Source organism: Arachis hypogaea, chromosome 6, assembly GCF_003086295.3.
Source record: "Arachis hypogaea cultivar Tifrunner chromosome 6, arahy.Tifrunner.gnm2.J5K5, whole genome shotgun sequence".
Classification (NCBI taxonomy): domain Eukaryota; kingdom Viridiplantae; phylum Streptophyta; class Magnoliopsida; order Fabales; family Fabaceae; genus Arachis; species Arachis hypogaea.
Genome location: NC_092041.1, coordinates 20,414,998 through 20,439,759, shown reverse-complemented (window position 1 = coordinate 20,439,759; position 24,762 = coordinate 20,414,998). Strand labels below are relative to the sequence as shown.

General features: G+C 32.1%; 2 protein-coding genes across 3 annotated transcripts; one reads left to right on the top strand and one right to left on the bottom strand.

Moving 5' to 3' along the window:
- Nucleotides 1-1,193: 1,193 nt before the first annotated feature.
- LOC112696431 (chlorophyll a-b binding protein 7, chloroplastic) lies at nucleotides 1,194-6,306 on the bottom strand. 2 transcript variants are annotated; one of them, XM_025749197.2, is made up of 6 exons: nucleotides 5,936-6,306; nucleotides 5,695-5,861; nucleotides 3,372-3,518; nucleotides 2,860-2,992; nucleotides 2,326-2,418; nucleotides 1,194-1,749 (listed from the first exon to the last, which is right to left on the bottom strand). In XM_025749197.2, exons 1-6 carry the CDS (start codon nucleotides 6,122-6,124, stop codon nucleotides 1,435-1,437), a joined length of 1,044 nt encoding a protein of 347 aa, XP_025604982.1. In that variant the 5' UTR covers nucleotides 6,125-6,306; the 3' UTR covers nucleotides 1,194-1,434. The 2 variants fall into 2 exon arrangements, with proteins under 2 accessions (XP_025604982.1, XP_029143332.1); XM_029287499.2 differs by lacking the exon at nucleotides 3,372-3,518.
- Nucleotides 6,307-11,480: 5,174 nt separating this feature from the next.
- Nucleotides 11,481-24,762, top strand: LOC112805438 (uncharacterized). Its single transcript, XM_025847826.1, has 6 exons — nucleotides 11,481-11,720; nucleotides 22,308-23,727; nucleotides 23,785-23,940; nucleotides 24,040-24,244; nucleotides 24,336-24,502; nucleotides 24,614-24,762. Exons 1-6 carry the CDS (start codon nucleotides 11,481-11,483, stop codon nucleotides 24,760-24,762), a joined length of 2,337 nt encoding a protein of 778 aa, XP_025703611.1.

Here is a 24,762-nt window from a genome sequence, read left to right as displayed (position 1 = left end):
TATCGCTTATTGAAGAGGATCATAGGTCGCGATTGCTTCAAGTATTGTAGCAACCTATATTGACTCTTACTTTGACTTCGGTTCAGCTATGTGACAATCACGATAAGGCAAGGAGTTCTGTTTTTTTGGTTGCATGTCACTGACTAATGAGTCAATGTAAGGTTAAGTGATGGATAGTAATATCAGGGTTAGGATCCTCTGTTTCTATTTTTGTTTGGTGATACTTTGTCGTTAATGTTGACTTATAGGGTTTTTGAAGCAGAAAATGGGATACTTTAAATCAGAGGGGTAAATTTGGTTATGATACTAGCGACTACAATATGTTGATGGAAAAGAAAACAGTTATTGAAGATGTTAACGGTGATAATTGGTCTTTTTTTTTTTGGTAGATGTGATAATTGGTCTTTATTTGAAGCATATGCAAAGTTAGAGCACTTTGGTTATATATAATTATATATCGAGTCCAATATCTCGGCGTTCTGGTACAAGTATCCTACAGTTGATGACTGTGGGGGAGAGATGAGGTTGTTTAGCGGTGTATAGATACACTTGAAATGGTAAGACTAGCTGAAAACATGGGTCATGTTGAGTTGGTTGTAGTGCATGGGGTTGAGGATGATAAAGGCTTTCCTGAGGTGGGTTGTATTCATGTTCAGAATCAGGGGGTGGTGATGAGTTATACGACACTCATCCGAAACTAGTCTAATATGCATAATATTTTTTTTATCCAATTGTCTTAATAAAAAATAAAAAACACTTCATTAAAATAGTAAAATAACGTATCTAATTTTATTTTTAACAAGTATTTTTAAAATAAATTTAAAAATAATATATTATTATTTATTAAAATATTATTTTAAATACTTTATATAATTAAAAAAATTAAAATAATTAAAAATTAATTTATATTTTAATATTAATAAAATATTAAAATATCAAATTTATATTTTATATTGTGTATCTATATCTCGTATCTCGTATCCATGCATCATAGTACACAATAATATAATATTACAATGCGCCTATAACAAATTAACGTAAATAAGCTAAATAAGGAAAGCTAACACAAAATAGTGGTAATAAACACAAGACATAACAGATCGTAATTCGTAACAGAACGATCCAAGTCGTTTACTGTTACTCACTACGTGTCAGACTCACAGTAACATCTCATAATTTCAAACATAGAAGGGTAGATAAAAAGGCATCGCAATGGTTTCCTTTATATACTGAGAGTAACTCCTTTAAGCGGAATGCCACAAAAATCATAAAATAGATCTAGTATATGCAACTAGATTTATTTCCCCATGAAAATGCGGAATTCCCCGTGGCTAACTGGCTATCCCCACTTTGATCTAAATTCCCTTTCCCTCGCAAATAATAAAATAGATTAATAGAAGAAAATTAAAATTATTTTTTAATATATATATTTTTTTAATTGAGTATTTTCACTAAGCTTAGTGAAGCAATCAAGTTATTATGGAAAGGATCAGAGATGTGGTCAAGAAAGTTCTGCACAGGACCTTTACCCGTCAGAGCTGCTTGCACGTAAAAGCCTAACCAGGCAACCATTGCTAGGCGTCCATTTTTAATTTCTTTCACCTTCAACTCCTCAAAAGCTTCAGGATCTTTGGACAAATTTAAGGGATCAAACAATGCTCCACCAGGATAATTTATATCACCAGGCAGAAATATTCCTAGAGGCTCCAATGCCTCAGTCCCACAATATCTAGCATATTCTGGTCCAACCTGTTTAAATATATGTTAAACAGCGAGTCTTGTAGCCAAGTAGCTCGAATGGTTCATAGATTTTACTTTTGCATATATAAATTTGGTTGTGTTAACATTGATATAGCTACTTTAATTAGAATGACTATATTACGTGTATACCAAAATCAGCCACCAGTATAAAATGTATGTTGGAATATAAAAATACACATCAAAAATAAATTAAACCACACATGTATCTATACACAAATATATTGATGACTGATTTTAGTGGCTGATTTTGGTATACGAATAGCATTTTTGTAATTCCAAATACGACAGTGATTTAACTTTCAAAATATCATGGAAACACCTATGAATGATTCCAGGCAAGGTGAATTCCTGGAGGGTGCTTTGTTTCTTTTTTCTTTTTTGTTTATAGTAGAATGATATAGAATCTTTCATTCAAAACAACCCACTAGAAACCCTGAAACCGCTCACATCGACATGGGTAAAAAAAAAAAAAATACTCAAATATTGGAAATGGAAGTCAGAAGAAATAAATTATCCCAACAGAGCTCAAGAAGAAAGTGAAGTGTAAAGTCATTCAGGTTTTACCATAAGGAGGGCTTGGCAAATAGCAATCACAAGCACTCCTTGGCTACCAGCTAAGTGAAGACCTTGGATGCCCAGGTAATCTAGAGTATCTCCCTGATCAAAATCGAAGAATGACACATCAGCAATGAATGCCATTGTTACAATTATCTTTACCACTTTGCTTAATATACAAGTGATGAAGTGAATGTTATCTGAAGTCAGCTCCGTAGGGTATGATATGCAACTAGATGTATTTCCATGCAACAGACAAGTAAACACCGATCAATTGGTTTCAATGAACAAAATAATTGCGAGTTTGGACATAAAAAATGTAAGACTGCCCATATGGTCAATGAGATTAGGGAGAAGAACAAGAATATGATTAAAGATACTACTACAAAATAAAAAATAGACGACAAAAGCTATGATTAATTCTTTCTAACCTCTGAAAATTAAATCAGTAGTTTCAAGTGGGTTTTTGGAGAATAATCATACATTTAATTGGTAAAACTTTTGTATGATATCGAAGATGATTAAAAAGGCAAGAATGCTAACCTTGAGCTTTGAATAACCAACACGCCACCACACAGGTTCGACAAAGTGAACAGCTCCCAATAGGTCCAATATTTCAGGAATAAGAGCACCAATAGATGCAAGCATTGCCCACCGAGCATGCAATATCTCAAAGCTTAATGATAAAAGGATAAAAAAATCATTTAACAGCTAAATTCAACAGAGCTTCACCCAAGATAGAGATATCATTATAAAGAAATTATTATTTGTTAAAAGATTTCCCTTTTATGCAATAGGCTTCTTTAACATTTTTTTAAAATAGCTCAGATGGTGGATCAACTATTATGAGATATTATTCAAAAACCTGCCCATATCATATTAAATATAATATAACATAACAGCCAACACATTATATTTGGCACCAATGCACTGCTGAAGAAAAATAAGGAACAAAGTAAATAAAATAAACCATCTCATCTATGAGAAAATCATTTGCGACAAATTGACAAGCACACTCTTACGGACTTTCAATGAAAAATCTCAATCTAACATACTTGAAGTATTTCTGCAGTGTGTCAGGATCCTTGCCGAGCCCGGCAATGTCAAAGCCATAATCTCCAGGAAGTTCCCCAGTAAGATATGATGGATATTCATATGAAATAGGACCAAGCCAACCAGGCCGACCTTCTCCATACCAAAAGCTGAAAATATTGTGAATTAATAATAGACTTAACACAAGCCAGTTGGAGCAATCTAGTGGTGAGGAGTTTGAGTAGTATATATGTGGCCCTACTAGGTTCAAACCTCATTGCCATCAATGCAACCAATAATAATAACAAAGTAGAGTATATTTTTTGTATTTGAAATTTGCTAAAAATTTCAAAAATATTCTTAAATTTTATTTTGTTTCAATTTTGGATCAGGTTAAGTGCATAAAAGATAAGGATGGAGAGGTGTTGGCTCAAGAGGAGAAGATTAATGAAAGGTGGAAGAGCTACTTCTACGAGTTATTTAATGAGGGACAGAAGACTCTTCCGAGCCTTGGTCGATTATGCACAAGGGAAGAAGATCAAAACTTGGACTACTATCGAAGGATTCGAGACTTCGAGGTAAAAGAGGCTCTAAAGTAGATGAAAAATGGCAGGGCAGTAGGACCTGATAATATCTAATGAGATTTTAAGGTCAAAGAAGATGCCTGATGAGTGGAGAAAGAGCACCTTGGTACCTATCTACAAGAATAAGGGGGATATACAAAGTTACGGAAATTATAGAGGGATTAAGCTTATGAGTCATACTATGAAGTTATGGGAAAGGGTGATAGAACGGAGGTTGAGAAAAGAGACACAAGTAACAGAGAACCAATTTGGATTTATGCCAGGCAGATCTACCACTGAAGCGATATACCTATTAAGAAGGATGATGGAGAGGTATCGTAGTAATAAAAGGGATCTACACATGGTGTTTATTGATTTGAAAAAAGCGTATGATAGGGTACCAGAGGTCTTATGGAAGGTTTTAGAAAAGAGGAGAGTAAGGATCGCATATATTCGGGCAATTAAAGACATGTATGATGGGGCCACAACTAGTGTGAAGACTCAAGGTGGTGTGACAGAGGAATTCCCTATTGGTATAGGATTACACCAGGGATCATCCTTAAGTCCATACCTTTTCACATTAGTCTTGGAAGTACTCACAGAGCACATCCAAGAGCCTGTGCCATGGTGCATGCTTTTTGCCGATGATATCGTCCTTATGGGAGAGTCAAGGGAAGACCTAAATAAGAAGTTGGAGTTATGGAGAGAAGCTCTAGAAGTGTATGGTCTGTGCATAAGCCGTAGCAAGACGGAATATATAGAATGTAAGTTCAGTCTGAGAAGGGAAAACTTCAATATAGAGGTGAAAATTGGAGAGAACACCTTACGAAAAGTTAAAAGTTTTAAGTATCTTGGGTGCATCATACAGGATAATGGAGAGATTGAACATGATGTAAATCATAGGATCCAAGCAGGTTGGTCAAAATGGCGGAGTGCAACTGGTTTTATATGCGACAAAAAAGTGCCTTTAAAACTTAAAGGTAAATTCTATCGCACCGCTATAAGACCGGCTATGTTGTATGGTACGGAGTGTTGGGCGGCTAAAGGAGAGCACGAACATAAGCTGAGTGTGGCAGAGATGAAGATGTTGAGATGGATGAGTGGTCACACGCGATTGGATAAAATAAGGAATGAAGATATAAGGGAGAGAGTTGGAGTAGCACCCATTGTGGAAAAGATGGTTGAATCGCGTCTTAGGTGGTTTGGACATGTGAGAAGAAGACCGATAGAACATCCAGTCAGGAGGGTGAATGAGATGGAAGATGGACAAAGGGCGAAAGGCAGAGGAAGACCTAAGAAGACCATCCATGAGGTGGTCAAACGAGATTTACATGTAAACGGTCTCTCTGTAGACATGATACATGACAGAGCACAATGGCGTCGTTTGATTCATGTAGCCGACCCCACTTAGTGGGATAAGGTTTTGTTGTTGTTGTTGTTGTTGTTGTCCCAAAAGTTTTCAATTTGCATCAAATATACCCATGATAGATAAATTTTAAAAAATTTAGGAATAATTACACGTCTGGCTGAGATATATTTGATGCAAATAAAAAAATTTGAAACACAAAATATACTCTACTCTAATAATAATAGAAATAATAGAATGTGCACAAGTAACCTAACTAGCCAGGAAACAATGAGAATATTAGTCAATAAACCAAGCTTTCTAATTATTTTTTCATATCACATAAATAATTTATTTTTAGATCTCATAAATACAACAAACTCGTACCCCGATTATTGTCACAGATGTAACACGAAGGATTTGCTTACCGGGAATTACCTCCGGTTTCGGGCCGCCTGGGCCAAGGCCATGAATTTGGAAGAGTTTTCAACAGCGAATTTCTTTCTCTTCTCCAGTTTCCTCTGAAGTGATTCCCCTAGAGGACTATTAGCTATAGCTTTCACGGCGGCGAAAGGAAACGCCGAGAACAGTAAAACTCCAGCGAGCTTCAATCAGAAATAATTTAATTATGAGTAAGAAAAGGAACAGTAAAGAGAAGGGAACATAACGGAATAGAAACCTCTTTCCATGAAGAATTGCAGAAGAAACAAGGATGTTCCCTGGCGCTGATTCTAGGTGGGGTTAAACTTGCAGAGAGAGAACGACGAAACTGGAGTGAGCCGTTAACAAAAGAGGAGGAAGAAAACGAAGACAAGACGAAGAAAGGACTGGCTTGTGGATGAACCAAAACCATAGTCCCGCCACTCATACGCGCTTATGCTTATGCTTGTGGTTGTGCTAGTGGCTAATGCTTCGTATCCGGCCTGAACTGGATCAGGCTCTTTTAAATTAGTTGGCTTACTTAGGTTTTGTTTAGTTGGATGGAAAGAAATAGAAAGAAAAAAAATAAAAAAAAAATTGAGTGAAATTTTATTTTTTTTAAATATGTTTGGATGAAAGGAAAATAAGAAAGAAAAAAATAGTATATAATATTATGAAAAGACAATTTTATTTTTAGGTATTTTAAAATATATTAAAAAATAAAAAATAATATTAAAATATTAATACAAAATATATTTTCTTTTTATTTTCTATTTATTATTAGAAGAAAAAAATTTTTAACGGATCTCATTCATTTTTTTATACTATTCATTTTTTTAATTTTTTATTCAACCAAATAAAAAAAATTATTATTTTTTTTTTAATTTCTTTTTTTTCTATTTTTTTCCTTCTATTTTTTTCTTAGACAAACACACCCTTAAAACCTTAGAGGTTAAAGTGATTTAATCAACACCAAAATGAATTTTGTTAATTTTTTTAACAGTTAAAAAAATAAAGTGTAATCTAACCGTTAATTTTATAAATTAGCCTAAAAATAAATATAAAAAAATAATAATAAATAATTAAAAATCACATTTTACATTGTTAATTTTTTTAATAATGAAAAGAATTTATTTCCAATCAATACCATTGAACATTAAGTATTGATTTGCACAGTCACCAAAAAGTATTGGTTTGCAGTTTGCACAGACTTTCTTAAATTAAAAATGTACTTTTTTTAAATAAAATATTTTTATACAATTTTAAAAAATATTTGGACGGACTTTTTCTAAATCTTTATTTGGATATATTTTTAACAAATATTTTGATTAAAAAATAAATTATTTATTTTTTTATAAAATTAATAATATTTTATTTTAAAAAAATAAAAATAAAGATATTTTAAATAATTAATTTTTTAATTTTTTTAAATATAAAATAGATTTTGTCTATTAATTTTTTTAAAAAAAATAAAACATAAATATTTTTTAAGAAAATTAATTCAAAATTATTTTAAAAATTTTATTAAACAAAAATAATTTATTAAAAATAATTTAAAAAAAAAAAGCAAAAGAATAATTTCTATCTTTCTCTTTTGTTGCAATCTATTTAATGTCTTCGTTTCATATACTACGTTTTGTTGGTATCCTTATACATTAGACAGCGTTTGGTTTCAAAAATACACACAGAGGCATAGACACGTTAGAATATGTCCTATGTTTATTTGTTGAGACACAAATCTTTGATGGACACGTTAATACACAAGTATACACAAAATACATGTGTTCAGTATACTTTGAAAATAATGAGACACAGAGGCACAATTAATTAGACACAATTTTTTACTCATTTATCTTTTATTAATTTCTTAATCCTAATTTTTTTTCTCTTTCTCCTTCTCCATCCACCGTGACCGTTCTCCTTTGTAACGACCCAACTTCTAGCCTGTCATGACCAAGGCTAGTAGCTAGACGCTACTATTTAGCTGACTTTAAATACTTTAGACCATACATTAAGTGTATACATATGAGCCTGTAACGTTAGTCGAGGATCGTGTATCTAGTCGCGAATATTGGAATAATTGAAAATTAAGCAGTTAATACAAGAAACGGAAAAATATAATATATCATACTCATATCATACATGAAATGCCTGGAGGCTTAATTTATCACAAAGCACAAGGTCATACTTAATTACTTACTATATTATGTACATACTCCATCTTTAATGCTTACAGGCCCCGACTCATAAGAGTCACCCTAGACTGGGATCCGATCTATATTATTTAATACATAAAAAGAGTTAGCCCTCTAAAAAGACTATTCAAGAACGAGGGCAAGGACCACTATCATTAAGACTACTATCATTACTACTACTACTGCTGCCACTGATACTGGGTCATCAGAAACTGCTATCACAATACGCTGAAGCGAGAGAATCACTCTGATGCGCCAGTGATGTTGCTGCTGCTTGCATCCTCTGTGGAGTCCTCTTCCTCGGTCTTAAAAGAGCTAGAGTAAAAATCCGCCATCATTTAATCAATCCACGCCTCTGAGTTAAACTCGGTTGAAGGTGTAGAACCAGAGCTTTCAGGAACCCCTGGGTCGTCGAATCCTTGCTCAGCTACAGGGGATTGTGGTGGAGTGTCGGGCATAGGTACGTCAGGAATACTTGATCCTCTTCGGGGTTGAACCATGGTGGATACTCAGGTATGTCAATAATCGAAGACTCCGGTATTGGCTCTGCCATATTCAAAGGGTAAAGTGGAAAAGGATACTGGCCTCTGCCGGGTGAAGCTCGGATAGCAGTGTATCATAAGGCATGTCAGGGTCAAACTCCTGGCTAAATAGAGAGTGAGAGAAAGGATAGTCGGGAAGATAATAGGTGCGTATACGCGGACTACCCCAAAACACCGCGCTCCCCGTCGTAGGGTCCACGTATCTGCCGAACGCTGGGTACTCAAAGAAGATCACGTCAATCCCCATCTGCGGACATGGGAAAAAGGGGGTGAGAACCCAAGGTTCCCAGTAGGGTACTATACGAAAAACCTAAGGGGATATGCAGCCTAAGTCTAATCGTTTATAAGGTCACAACAATAATCAATCATACAAACAGATATAATCACAAGTATAAAATAGTATAACAGTCACATATACAAGTAAGCAGACACAAGCAAGGAAATGCAACAACCAAGTATGATACATGTTTGGTCCTACGCAGGTCATGAGCTCATGCGTCGGTTGACTACCCACAGTCCGACGTTACCCGGCCCAAGTCCAGATATGGCTACTCCATTGGGTCGGTCGCGCACCGCTGCTAGTAATACAATCGCGGCACTAATAAAGAATGGCCCAAAAATATAAGGTGCTCCCAGTGAGTAGCAGTCCATATGGTGGGCGTCCCCACGTTCATATAGTCTCTAGCCAGGCGGGATGGAAGTCCGCTCTGCCAGGTACTTCTCAGCACCTTGGGGTTTACAGTTTCTTCTTCTACGGCACATCTCATCAGAATTTCTTTCTAAGGAACTTCTCCTCCCTTCTTTTATAAAAACTTGTGCCTGGATCTTTCTTAAAATATCTCAGTCTTGTCACATTTTACCATTTTACCTTTTTTTATTTAACTTTTCTTTTTACCGTTTTCATTAAGTTTTTAATGATGCTTTCACCCCTAATGTTATTATTTTACCATTGTATCTTCATATTTTTTATAATATACCTTTTCCCCTTGATTAACTTAATTATTCATTTTTAATTTGACTTTATGCCTGAAATTACTAATATGCCCCTAAGTACTCTAGTTTTACCGTTTAACCTTATTTAGCATCAAAATTTCGCCGGATTAATCTTAATAGTTGCCTATGATTAAAATTATTTCTAATATTTTTATTAAATACCAATTTTCACTATAAAGGACCTAAAACCAAATTTATCCTTTATTAATTTATTTACTTATTCTAGTTACTGCTTTTTACCGTTTTACTTCTAACTTTTACTACAGCTTTTATTTAGACCCGAAACTTTTTTATAATTATAATTTCGACTCAAATAATTTATATAATTACTATTTTACTCCTAATAACACTAAATTCAAAATTTTACTTATTTTTTATTTAAATTATATTTTTAATTCTCTTTTTATCCAAAAATGACCATAACACCCTTTTTACCTTTCTTTGTTCCATAGGATTAAAAATATTTTTGTAACTACTTTTTAATGCTTTTCTATGTGACTGAAATTTCAGAGGTGTAATTTTTATGTTTTTTTTCACTTTTTGTGACGTTTAAAGCTTGAAACTTAAACCCCAAGTGTTTCCATGTTTCTGGCTGTTTTCACACAAAATCCAGAGGCAATATAACAGTATTTTGCACATATTTATCAAGCCAAAATAGTGGTAACTCACAAAATTTTTAGAAATTCAAAACAAGCACAAATTCACCGCAAAGTGGCTTATATAAGCACTGGAAATAAGCACAATCATACTCTAACTAATCCTAACCCTTACCTCTTAGTTGGTAAACCTTTCTCACACTAGAAAACGTGTATATAAGGGCAGAAACACAGCTGGTGGTGGTGAGTTTCGTTTTTGGGTCTAAAGTGTCGCAAGACGTCAAAATTCAACCACTGTGAGCTCAAAACTCCTTAACTCCTTAGGCGTGCTCCATAGGTGCTTCAAGAGGAGGTTCTGTAGAGGAGAGTAAAGATTCATCATGGTTATTATTTCTTTTTTTAAGAAAAAAAAAAGAAGAAAGAACAAGAGTTTACCTAGCCGAATTTGGTATAAACACGAAGATTGGCAAAACGGACAAGAGTTTGTGCTTGTATGGTTTGAATCCTCGAAAAACACTTGAAGAATAGTATGTGAATGGTAATATAAGGGGCTGAAAACTCAGGTAGTATGTGCAAAATTTTCTCTGTTCCTGCTCTCTCACTTATAGTTCTTATCTCTCTCTTTATGGTAAAATGTTATTAAATTTTTGCTTGGTAATTTTCTTAAATAAAAAGTCTGAAGTCTAACCTAATTAAATGTGGTAAAATAAGACTAGAAAAATTAGAGAGAAATGGGCTGATAGCAAGAGAAAAGGGGCGTGATTTTGAGGAAATACAGTCAGCGTCATAATGACATGTTTATATGCAGTTAACCGCGGTTAATTACTTGTGGTTAAAAATACAGCAGAGAGAGATGAGGAGCTGAGATAATCTCGACCCAGAGGCTAAGAGAGTGGAATCAAGTTACTAGGGTAGCAAGCAAGAAGATTCGGGACCTCTAAGAGTCATTTGTGGAATACTAGGCAGAAATTTGTTTCGGATAACTTTTACTGGCAGTAAAAGAATTAGTGGCTAATAACTATTCTTAAAGAAGTAAATCATGAAGAGATAGCTAATATAAATCTAGAAATACATTTACTTGAATAGAAATTATTTTTACCACTGATTTTGAGATTTTCGGTTACTAGAATTTTTCTCGATACACGCACAATCGTCACTAAAAACGTTTTTGCGGCTCAAAAATTTCTCGTGTAGTAACTAAGTCAATGGTAAAATAGTATATAATATCCATTAATCAAATTTGACTTAGAGGGATTAATTACCCTCATAAAGCCAAATTTGACCTTGTAACTCTCTTTTTCTTTCTAATTTTTTTAACCAGAAAAGTCTATTTACTAAAAATCTGGTTCTTACATCCTTTCTCCTTCCTCCCTCCTTCTGCCGTCGCATCCCGTCGTCTAGATTCGCCATCAGCATCGCATCTTTTCGTCTAGATCCACCGTCGTCGTCGCTGCATCTCCCCCTTTGCCCAGATCCGCATGCCGCCGCCGCTGCGTCTCCCACTTCATCTAGATTCGAGCACTGCCCTGTGTCTCTTCCTCTGTCCAGATCCGCGCACCGCCACTCGTCTCCTCCTTGGTTTAGATTCGTCGTCGCCGCTACGTCTCCTTCTTCATCCAGATTTGCGGCTGTTGCCTCTCCTCCGTCTTCGCGATACTCATGGCCGCCTCTCCCTCTTTCTCTTCGAGTTTGCCATTGCCGCCTCTTCCTTTACCCTAGTTCTTCTCTTTTCACAGTTTACTCTTCAGTTACCTTCTCCTCCCTTTTTGTTTTTCTGTTGAAAAATAAAATTTCTTGTTGATTCTTATAAAATTTTTTCTGATTGATTTGTGGTGAATTGTGTGTGATGTTGAATCTGTAGTGGCGGAGATGATGGATGATAGTGGTAGCAATGGTGGCTGATATTTTTTGTTTTGTTTTATAAGGATAATATAGACTTTTTCTAATTTTATTGTGTATTGTTCAATGTTTATCAAACACATTACATAGACACTAATAATTTATGTCTATGTCTTTAATGTCTATGTTTCTGTGTCTCTGTCCCAAGAGATACATAACCAAACGCTGCACACAATACATGTATATTGTTTATTTTATGAGACATAAATTTAAAAGAGACACAATTACACATAATTATCCACAGAGAATATGTATTTTGTGTCTTGTCAAAATAACAAGATATAAAAATTTAGTTTAAAACACAAATTAAAATATGAAAAAATCTAAAAAGCCAGCATTTTTATTAAAATTTAGCAAGTATTTAATCAGTAAGAAAAAAGTGTGTAATTTTATACCATTTACCGTTAAAATATTAATGATGGCTAATTAATGACTACAAATCACAAAATGTACTGGCCCAAACACTACCATTAAATATATTTTTGAACATTTTAATCCTTACTAATTTTCAAAATTTTAAAATTACCTAACTTCCATCATCATTCTTTTTTTACTATAAGAAAAAGCAATATTTGTAATAAAAAAATTATTACAAAAAATCAGAATTTTGAAACAAAAAAAAAGGCCGTTGTAGTATGTCCCATTACAAAAAGTTTTTGTAACAAAAAAAGAACTGTTACAATTCAAAATAATATTTTATAACAAATTTTTCTGATACAAAAAATCAAAAGTCGTTACAAAAATGATAACAATATTTGACCTTTAAAATGTTTTTCGTAACAATTTAAATTTTTCTGTTATAATATTTTGTTACAAAATACTACTTACTTTTGTAATATTTTTTATTCTTAGTTACAAAAATAAAAAATTTATTTTAAAACATTTAATTAAATAATTGATATATCAATTAATTTTTTAAACACGCTAACTTAACATTTATATAATATATAATAATATAGATAATTAGAATATCTTACATGTCATTAAAATTCTTTTACAATAAAATAAATTCTAGAAATTCAACTAAATACAACTTTTTTCACATAAAATTGTATCATATTGGATTTATTGGGATTGATTTTAGAAAATAATAATCCTTAAATTTATAAAATTAATTTTTCATAATTAAATTTTTAAAAAGGTCAGAGATTTATAATGCATAAGGCAGGTTATAGTATTTTTTAGTTTTTAATTTTTTAATATTTTATTATTAAATATTTTTTATTTGAGAAATTAATTTCTAATGAGAATTTAGAGTTAATTCCTAATAGATATTAGATATATTAATTTTTAAAAATTTGATTATTAATAAAGATAGATATACTAATTTTTTTAAAAGATTAAAAAAATAATTTTTACAATTTTTTTAAATTAATAATTTAATTTTTAATATTTTATAAAAAATACTTAATTATCAAAACCAATATTTTAGAAAAAAATAAACTTTTGAAAAAAATTACCATGCAAAAAAATTTTAACATTATAAAATTTTTAACACTAAAAAGTTTAACATCTCAAAACAAAATTTTTTTTAGTTACAAAAAATTTTTTATTACTGAATTTTGTGATAAATTAATTTTTTGTTACAAAATATTTTGAACTTTTGCACTAATTTAATTTTTTGTTACAAAACATTATAAATTTTTACAATAAAATACTATTTTGTTACAAAAACTAACACAATTTGTAACAAAAGAAATTATATGTTACAAGATATTAAAACATTTTGTAACAAATTATTATGTTGTTACAAAACATTCTTATTTTGTAACCATAACTAATCTTTGTTACAAAAAAACAACAATTTGTAACAATTTGAAAATTGATACAAATTTTTTTTTACAAATACTTCATTTTCTTGTAGTGCTTTTTCTTCTCTTCTTTCTCTTCTCTAACCTCCATTGCTAGTTTGCTACTGCATCTCAACTTTTTCTTTTCAAATTTGTTTCATTCTCATCTTCTATCATCCCAAATCCATCAAATAACTACAGTTTTAAAGCAATTTGTGTTTATCCTCCCTAAGATCGATGTCTCTTTCTATTTAGATCTCTCTTTCTCATTCTCTCCTCTTTGCACCATTATCTCCGATGATGTCGCTTTCGCTTCCTCTATCTCCTTCATCTCTATCTTGGTCTAGTGATGAAAAATAATATTAGTGGCTGTAATGATCGACTATCATGGTAGATCTGATGCCGCTATAATCACAAACACGAAGAAGGTTACTTCTGCCGAACGCTGACTGCAGACACAAAGAAGGTCATCCAACGCTATTGTTTTTTCCCGCGTCATCCTTTGCTATCACTATTATTTTTCCCATCAATGCCTTACTTCTAATGCGTCAACAAACCCTCATCCTCTCTTATCTTATATTTGTTTCTGTCTTTTTTTTAATTTTTTTTGTTTTTTAATTTGAATTGTTTTAATGATATTTTAAATTGGAGTTGATAATTTTACTTATTTAAAATAAGATTGAATAATCAGTAGTGATGATAGTGATGGTAAAAATTAGTGATAATGGTGGTGGTAATAATAGTGATAATATTGAGGTTGTTTTAAAATTAACTTTTAAATTAAATGGATGTGTCTTGTGTATTATGACTATTATCACCAAATATGTTGTAAAATTTATGTATATCATTGTTCATGGTATTTCTGTCTTTTTGTGTTTATGTCTCTATTCTTTTGAGACAATAACCAAACACAACCATAATGTTAAAAACAAAGTTTATGAAAAATAACGTGAAGAATAAAAATGATAGAAAAATATTAGAGAGTCATCAGAATTTATTATTTTTTGCTATCATTTATTAATCAATATTTAAAAGTATGAGATAAAATATGTTGTTGGATTACTAGATTAAAAAAACTATTAAAAAAATTGAATTGATGGTAGTGATGTCAAAAATAATAATTTTTATAATTTCTTAATATTCTTTAAAATAATATTATTAAAAAATAAAAGTAATAATATTCACAATTTTATTTAAATAAAAAATGTACTCCCAATATTTAAAAAACATTTTAATTTATTCTCTAAAATTCAATACGTTTTAATTTTAGTCATAATAGTTATAAACAATTTTGTTTTTTTACTAAAGTTTATAACAATTAATAACTAATCCATTTCTCTTTTTATTTTACCTCTTTATGGATTTACCCCTTATCCATCTCTTTTTATGAATATGTTTATTTATTGTCTTCAACAATGAAAAAACAAATACAAAGATATATTATATGCAGCTGACAAAAATACACATGTAGTCTATTTGATTTTTAATATGTTAATTTGGAGATATAAATATATTTTTCATTAACAACCAATTTTACATCTAATAAGAAAGATGTTGGTACTATCAAAAGAAAAAAGAAAGCTCTTGATTATGATAAATGTAAAAAATAAAATTTTAAAATTTTTGAAGAAACAAAATCTATTCTATTATATAAAAATTGAGTTTTTATACTTAATGATAGAGCTAACGTGACATATTTTTGAGAGTGTTTCTCAATTTATTTCTTTTAATTCATTAAATACAAGATATTACACTAAACTAACTATATCAACTAATTGATTTAATTAGATATTTAAATATCATATAATTTATTATAATTTATATCAATTTAATTTTGTAGTATTTTTTAATTTATTTATTTTAATATTCTATTAGTATTTTTTAATTTATTTCTTTTAATTTATTAAACCAAATTTATTGTGTGTACTAATTAATTTGATTAATTTATTAGTTATTAAAATAATAAATTTATGAATAAAATAGACAATTGAGATATTTTTAACTAATAACTAAATCAAACCAAATCAAATCATATATATTGAGTTAAATTCAAATAATGTGAATTAAGTACTAAATTAAAATAAGATAATGTCTTAATTATTCAAGTTGAGTGCAATAAATACAAATTAATTTTGTTAGATAATCATAGTTGTCTGATCTACTATATATAGATGGCCACACAAAATTATAAGAATCGTTATTTTTATCGCTCTTACTATTTCAATTCTTCTTTTTTTTTTCTTTATGTATAATTTCTTTTATATATAAATGTATCCAAAATGATAAAGTATGGATGGGTGTTTTATTGATTGTTTGTTTGATGAATATATCTCAATTTAGGCATTCTAATACTGTGGATACAAGTTGACCTATAGTAATTCAAAGTAGCCAATGTATTTTTTTATAGTATTATATAGAAGAATATTTGTTAAAATGAATATATCCATTGTAATGATTTTTTTTCAATTGTTATATTTTTATGTCAGTCGTGTAAATTCTTTGAAGGCACAAAATAATAAAATAGGTTGGCTTTAATATCATTAGAAGTTAAATTTAATGGTTCAAATAAGCACCACTAATTATGTTAAACAAAGTAATTTTGTAATAATAATATGATTTATATATTAATTTTTTCATATAAATTCATTTCAAAATGTAGAAATTAGACTCAATTACGCTAAAATTTTGAAGGTAATATAAAATTTGACAACAAAATTAACATTCATTAAGAAAATAAATTTATTTATGGCTATTTCATAATTACTAATAATAACAAGACTTATGAAAATATATTAATATCATCATTTTTATTAATTAAATCATAATATTAGTTCATTGATAGTTTCATAAGTGAAAATTATTAAGTAATTACGTAAAAATTAGCAACAAACAAGCAATAAGAATTCAGAACAAATCTATTATATAATACTAATTTCATAATTAAAATATGTCACATATTATATTCTCATATATTCTATTTATTATTTATTCTATTAAATAAAAATCAGGTTTCTACACTTAATGATTGAATTCACGTGACATGCTTATGAGAGTGTTTAGTAATTTATTTTTTTAAACTCATTAAATATAATTTATTATGATAAATTAATTATATCAACTAATTAATTTGACTAAATATTTAAATATCACATAATTTATTATAATTTATATCAATTTGATTTGGTAGTATTTTTTAATTTATTTTTTTAATTTATTAAATCAAATTAATTATACTAATTATCTGTATTAATTAGTTAGATTAGATTAATTAATTAATCATTAAAATTATAAATCTATGAGTAACATAGGTTCTCGAGATATTTTTCACTAATAATTAAATCAAATCAAATAATATTTATTGAGCTAAATTTAAATCATGTGAATTAAGGACTAAACTAAAATAAGATGATTTTTTAATTATTTAAATTGAATACAATAAATAAAATTAATTTTGTTAGATAATCATGATCTTTTGGTCTTCTATATATAAATAGCCATACAAAATTATAAAAAATTATCATTTTTATCGCTTTTGCTATTTCAACTTTTTTTTATGTATAAATGCACTCAAAATGAGAAGGTATGGATGAGTGTTTCATTAATTGTTTGTTTGATAAATATTATAGTTTGAAAATGTCTCAATTTAAGTATTCTACCGCTATCAATGGGAGTTGAACATCTAATAATTCAGGGTGACCATGATATTATTTATAGTATTACATAGAAAAATTTGGTTTATAATTTTATTTATTACATATTTATAATTATAAAGACTTTAATGTGTGTGAATTTAAAAATTATAATTTTTTTATGTTTTTAGAAATTATAAATTTATTAAAATAGTTATGAAATTATATATAGTTTAATATTTAATAGTTTATAAAAAAAGAAGAACCCGCCAGCGTACTATTAGGCGGAACGGGGGAGAAATTCAAGACCACCTTATTACTAGGTGGGGCGGGGCAGGCTAGAATACCATATGGCAGGCTTTTGACAAGACAGGGCGGGCTTTTCCATTTGTCACCCCTAATGGGGATATGAATATAAGTACCCGCCCCCACAGAACCTATTATATATACGCGAATATAAAATTATTAATTTATCCTAATTTATATATACATAAATCCATTTCTTAAATTTAGTAACCCTAATTTCTGCCTCCAATTCAAATTCTTCCTTTTTCTTCTAGACTCATTCTCAGCCTCAATCCTCTCTCTCTAACTCACTTTCTTTGCCTCTCAAGTCCGTCACTACGTCGCTCACTATCGTTCCAAAAAATTATATTATGTTATTATATTGGAATATGTTTTTATGTTTTCTCCTTTTGAAATGTTATTTCTTATAACGAATATGTTATAAATTGTGTTGACTTATATTGAATTGATTATTTTATGATTATTATATTATGTCTTTTTTGTGTTAATTTTTTTAAAAAGTTTTCAAAGAATATTCGTAGATATCCGAGGAGATCTACGTTTCTTAAGGGGTAATTAAACAGGAACTTGCAATGATAGAGAAGGAACTGTGGCATTTTTTTTAAATAGGAGTGAGGGATGAGAATAGGGGTGGCAATGGGTAGGGTAGGGTAGGGTTTGAACCCAACCCTAACCCTACCCGCGGGTTGAGTTTTTAACTAACACTCAACCCTATCCTACCCGCGGGTTGAGAAATACCCAACCCTAACCCTACCCGCGCTTAACCCGTGTGTATCCGACCCTACCCGCGGGTTGATAAAAAGAAACATTATAATGACACAAATATCTCATAAATAACACAAGTAACCTTGGTTTAGTGGCTAGGAACTTTTTGCACATGCTTAATGCTTAAGGTCCTTGGTTCAACTCCCATATTTAACATTTTTAAGGGGGGTGCGGGTAGGGCGGATAGGGTCATTTTTAAGGGGGGTGCGGGTAGGGCGGATAGGGTTGAGGCTTAACCCGCACCCTACCGGCTCCGCAGGCCAACCCGCTCCGTGCCCAACCCTACCCGCAGCGGATCGGATTGGCAACCCTACCCGACTGGATTGGGTCAGGTTGGGTACCAGCAGATAGGGTCCATACTGCCAGGCCTAGATGGGAAAGGGGCTTCTCATGCTCTCCTGAGTACTCATTACCATATATCTAACTAGTAACGGGATCCAATCTGAGCCGATTTAAGAGGGGATACATGAACTTCATCTGCATTGGGTATTTAAGGTAATGAACCTACTAAGTTGGATTTCTAATCCTAACAATGGATTTTAGTTGATCTTGCTTGCATTGAGGTCTTACTAGGCCCAAATATATCTTGGATTAATATTTTGAGTCATTGTTATAGCAAATACTATACTATTTAATATTATAACACTTAGTATATGTAAAAGTTGGATATATTTACAAGACATTTTTTAATTCAAATTAAAAAAATTAATTATTTCTTTTTTAGTTTTAAATATTATTTTATAATATAACAAAAAAGTAAAAATAATAATAATCACTCACATAATTAAAATAGATAATCTTAATATATACATGACACTATATATTAAGGATTATTATATATGATATATAATTTTTTTCTTTTCTGTAATGACTATTTATATAATTTATTGAATAATTTTTTTATCTTAATATTTGATAAATTTAACATACAAAACAAGTAATTTAAGTCATCATCTAAGACAATAAGTATAATAGTGCAAATACTTATTTATTTATTAGTAGTGAAAAAATATGTAAATAGTATAAATTGATATTTTTTTAGTATAAAAGTAATAATAAAGATTATTAATTAAGTTAATTACATAATTAAATATGATGAAAAATTTATTAAATAATAATAAAAAATAAGATCACATTTTCACATATTATAAAGTTTATGAAAAAATTTTGATAATAAATCAATTCTCAATAAATTATAATTAATTCTGTCAAAAAAATAAATAATCAATACATTGAATATTATTATTTATGTATTAATATATATATATATATATATATATTATAGATTATTAAGTTTATAATTAATTTTTAATCTAATTTTTAGTAACTAAAATTTAAATGATTGAAATTATTAAATGTTGAATATTTTGTATCTAACTAATTTATTTTTTATTGAAATAAAAAAAATGAGTTGTTAATCCATTATAAATTTAAATTTAAATTTGAGTAAGAAAATAAAAAAATATTTTAAATTTTATTTCACTAACCAAAATTAATTTTAAGATAAGAAATCACTTTGTACATCATATATATTGTAAAATAGTATGGTCATTTGTTATTTTTTAATGGTAAATATTGTCAAATAAAATAGTGTAAGAAATTAGAAAAAAATATATTTATAAGTTTAAAAAATATTAATTTATTTTTCAATAGAATAAATTATATATTGAATAACAAAAGTTGTTATTGGTTTCTCTTCACACTAATTAATACTCAACGATGGTGTTTCGGTACACTATGTTACTGTTCGTTACCTTGAGACCTCGGGTGCTCTACGGGTCGGGTGGTAATGGAAGAGTGAGTGGGCGAGACCCCGAGTAGACCTGGAATGGGAATCGCGATGCGCACAGAGAGTTGTCGATGCCGGAGGTGAAGAGGACGAGGGGGGTGGCCACATGCAAGGACACTCCGACGATCAAGTCAGTGTCCGTACGAGGTGATAGCCAAATTAGGTAAGATGCGGCGTACCTTGGGGGGAGAGCTGGCCTCTCCCCTTATATACTGTTGCGGGACGGGCCCATAAGTGACCTAGCCCACTGGCTAGGAAGCTTCTATGAGCTGTCCTAGTCCACATGAGAGGTGCAGGTCGTTCCGGTTCCCGGGTCGGGGGTTCAGGTGTTGCCCCGAGGATACCGACCCGATCGTTTTGCTGGGCGTGGTGACTCAAGCCGTGGTGGCAAGTCGCGTGGACTTCAGGTCGGACGCCGGGGACCGACCCGTCGGGTTTTCCTATCATGATGGTTAGGGTTTGGACCAGGGTGGGGTTCCCGACCCGCCGGGTCGTTGGGTCTAGACCATGCGAGTCCATAACAGTGCCCCCAACGCGCTAGTCTCGAGGTTTGAAGCTCGTGACTGGACATGTTTGACTTACTCACCGAGCCGGGATGTACTCCTCTTTTCGGGAGCTTGCTGATACCATTCGTGTTCCCCACGCGTGATCATTTCGTCTCTCCTGTGACGCTGCCTCCTTGGCTTCTGTGCTGGGCATTAAATGCCCATCATTTCATGATTTGAAATTTACGTGAAATGACGAATATGCCCATGTTTTTTGGCGATCCTCCTCGACGGTTACGCCCTTTGCCTTCTTTTTACTTTCATAATCCCCTCATTACTCCATTCTTCCATAGTTGTAAGAACCGGACCGGACCGGCCGGTTCGATCGGAAAACCGGTGAACCGGATCCAGGACTGGTCCGGTTGAGTGATGTAACCGGATAAGGAATAGAACCGTTTTGAACCGGGTTGAACCGGCCGATTTTGATAAAAACCGAAAAACCGGCGGTTTCTGGTTAACCGACAGGTTTAGGAAATTTTTTTTTTTTACTCTTTTTCCAAAACGACGTCGTTTTGGTTTATTTAAAAAAAATAAGAAAAGCCCTATGGGCTACCACCCCCACGCCCCACCCTATCCCAGTTTGCAGTTCCAATTTCCCTCCCCTTTTGGCTATTCCCCCCAACCCTAACGGCGAAACCCTACCACTACCAGCCCTCCGCCAGTCCGCTGCCCTCACCTCACTCACCCAGCCCCCAGCCCGTCATCCTCTTCGTCTCACCGGCGGTCTGAGCTCTGAAGAAACCAACTCAACCAACTCAGCTCGTCATCCTCTCCGAACAGCAGACCCGCCACCCGCGAACTCGCCGGTCAGCCGTTGCGCGCAGTCGAACTCGCCATTCCAGCGTCGTCGCCCTTCTGCTCTAGTGCTACTGCTCTGTGACTCTGTCAACAGGTAAGCTCCACTGCTCCAGTTCTGTAATCTGCTTCTGCTCTGTTCTGCACTTGAAGTTTAATGATTGTTGTGTGAAATACATTACACTCTGCTATGTTCTGTTACTGTAAGTTCTGTTAAGCTGAATTTCCTTGTTGAATATGCTTGTTGAAATTTGAAACTGTTGAATACATTACACTTGAATAGTTGAATATGCTTGTTGAATATGCTTGTTGAATTTCCTTGTAAATTTACTGTTGGATTAGGACATGAAATATGAAACTGTTGGCTGTTGCATTTTTCATGTTATGTAAATCAAATTTTTCATGTAAATCAATTTATGTTTTGTTGATTTGTACTGGAAATATGAAACTGTTGGATTATATGCTTGATTTGAATCTATGAAATATGAATTTGCTTGTCTTGCTGAATAGGAAATTTAACTATTTAAGAATTTAAGGTTGCTGTCTTGCTGAATAGGGAATAGGAACTAGGAAATTTTGCGGTTTTGCTACTCCATATTCTTTTAGAATGGCTTCTGCGAATACACCATCAGAAACACCATCTTCGCAAGAACAAGGATAAACTCCTGATGCATCAATCGGAACCCAAAAAAACAATAATAGAGCAAAAACCGATCCTGCATGGGGTCATTGTAAACAAGTTGTGGAGTCTGGAAAAACAATTCTGCTATGCATATATTGTGAGAAGCTTATTAGGGGTGGAGGAATTCATCGGTTTAAACTTCATTTGGCTGGAAAAGGAGGAGATATTGAGTCTTGTCGAAAGGTGCCAGCTGTAGTGAGACACCAATTCCATGAAAGTATTGAAGAGCTTCGAAGCAAGAAAAGAAAAACTCAAGAACAATATGCCGAAAGTTATAATGCTTGTGATGATGTTGAAAGAGAATTTGATGAGATCGAACGTAATGAGATGCAACAACAACAAAAATCCAGGGTTCCAACACCTATCTCTAGAAAAGGAAAACAAGTCAAAGGTTTACAATCCTATTTTCCATCGGCAACAACACCCGGAGCTCAACCAACTATCAAAAGCGTTCTTCAAAGCAAAGAAATTATGGAGAAGTGTGATATTGCTATTGCAAAATGGATGGTGGATGCCTCTGTTCCATTTAATGCGGTTAATTCAGCTTACTATCAGCCAATGATTGATGCTATTGCAAGCATGGGTGCAGGGTATAAAGGGCCAAGTTATCCAAGAGTCCGTGGGTATTTGTTGAGTAAATTAGTTGAGGATGTGAGGAAGATGATTGATGGTTATCGTGAGATTTGGAAGCAAACTGGATGCACTATTATGGCCGATGGATGGACTGATCGTTGTAGGCGTACTTTGATTAATTTTTTAGTTTATTGTCCTAAAGGAACTGTTTTTCTAAAGTCAGTTGATGCTTCTAATATCTCAAAAACTGCTGAAAATTTGTTTAAGTTGTTTAGGGATGTTGTATTGTTTGTTGGTCCTGAGAATGTTGTGCATATTGTAACAGACAATGCTGCAAACTATGTTGCTGCGGGAAGATTGTTGGAGGCTGAGTTTCCTAAATTGTATTGGTCCTCTTGTGTAGCTCATTGTGTTAATCTGATGTTTCAAGATATTGGGAAGTTGCAAGAAGTGAGTCAAACTGTGTCACAAGCTTCACTGATCACTAAGTATATCTATAATCATTACTATCCACTGTTCTTGATGAGAAAGTTTACAGGTGGGCGGGAAATACTTCGTCCAGCTCCAACTCGGTTTGTTACTAATTTCATTGCTTTGCAAAGTATTTTAGCTCAAAAGGATCCTCTGAGAGCTATGGTGACTTCTAAAGAATTTACAAGCTCAGCTTACTCCAAAGAAGCCAAAGCTAAAAAATTTGTGGATCAAGTCTTGGATTCTAAATTTTGGAGTCAATGCACTGATATTGTTAAGCTTACTTCGCCACTTGTTCATGTTTTACGTATTGTGGATAGTGAAGACAGACCTGCCATGGGTTATCTTTATCAAGCTATTTATAAGGCTAGAGAAGAAATGGTGAGGAGGTTTCAGAAAAGAAAGAAGGTTGTTGATCCTTATCTGAAGATTTTGGATACCCGTTGGGATGCACAACTTAAGAGAAATCTTCATGCCGCTGGTTATTGGTTAAATCCAGCTTTTTGATTTAATGCTGGAGAATTTGAAAATCACAAAGAAACAATTTCTGGCTTGTTGGATGTCATTGAGAAATATGCTTATGATGATCCTGTATTGAATTCTAAGCTGACAAGTGAGAAGAGGATCTTTAAGAATGCTGAGAAAGATTTTGGAAGACCCTCTGCAATACGTGAACGAACCACTGTTATGCCAGGTGAAATTTCTTCATAAATTTGGTCTTTTACTATTGTGATGAATTTATTATGTGATATTTATGATTGTGATAAATTATTTATCTGTTTTTTATGTTAAGATCAATGGTGGGAATCTTATGGTTGTGGAGCACCAAATTTGCAAAAGTTGGCTATTCGTGTTTTAAGCCAGACTTGTAGCTCTTCAGGTTGTGAGCGTAACTGGAGTATTTTTGAACACATTCACTCAAAGAAGAGGAATCAGCTAGAGCATCAAAAACTTAATGATCTTGTTTATGTTCATTACAACTTAAGGTTACAACAAAGGTACTTTCTTGATTGTTTTAAGTTGAAACTTGAAAGAATTATTTTAAAATCTTAATCATCACATGAGTAACGAAATATATTGATAACATAGGAACCAAATGAGAAACCAAGTTTATGATCCAATTTGTCTTGATGCATTTGAGGATCATTTGGAATGGAAACTGGAAGATTCACCACCATTTTTAACTCCTGAAGAAATTGATGCTTTACGAAATGATCTTGCAAATATGTCTCTTCAATCACCTTTAGATGATTTAGGTATACTTTTATTTATTTATGAATTTTGATCAACTATGATTTTCGTATGCCTTATAACATGTTTTATATTATTTTTTATCTTGATTTGTGAAACATTATCTATAATGCTAGATCAATTGGATTTGGAAGATGATCGGGAAGATGATGGAGCTAATAATTCTGTGGAAAATGCAAATCAAAATGAAACCAATCAGGATGTAGCTCCACATTTGTCAGATGAAGAGCAACTTGCCGACTTCGAAATCACTCCTTGGATTTAG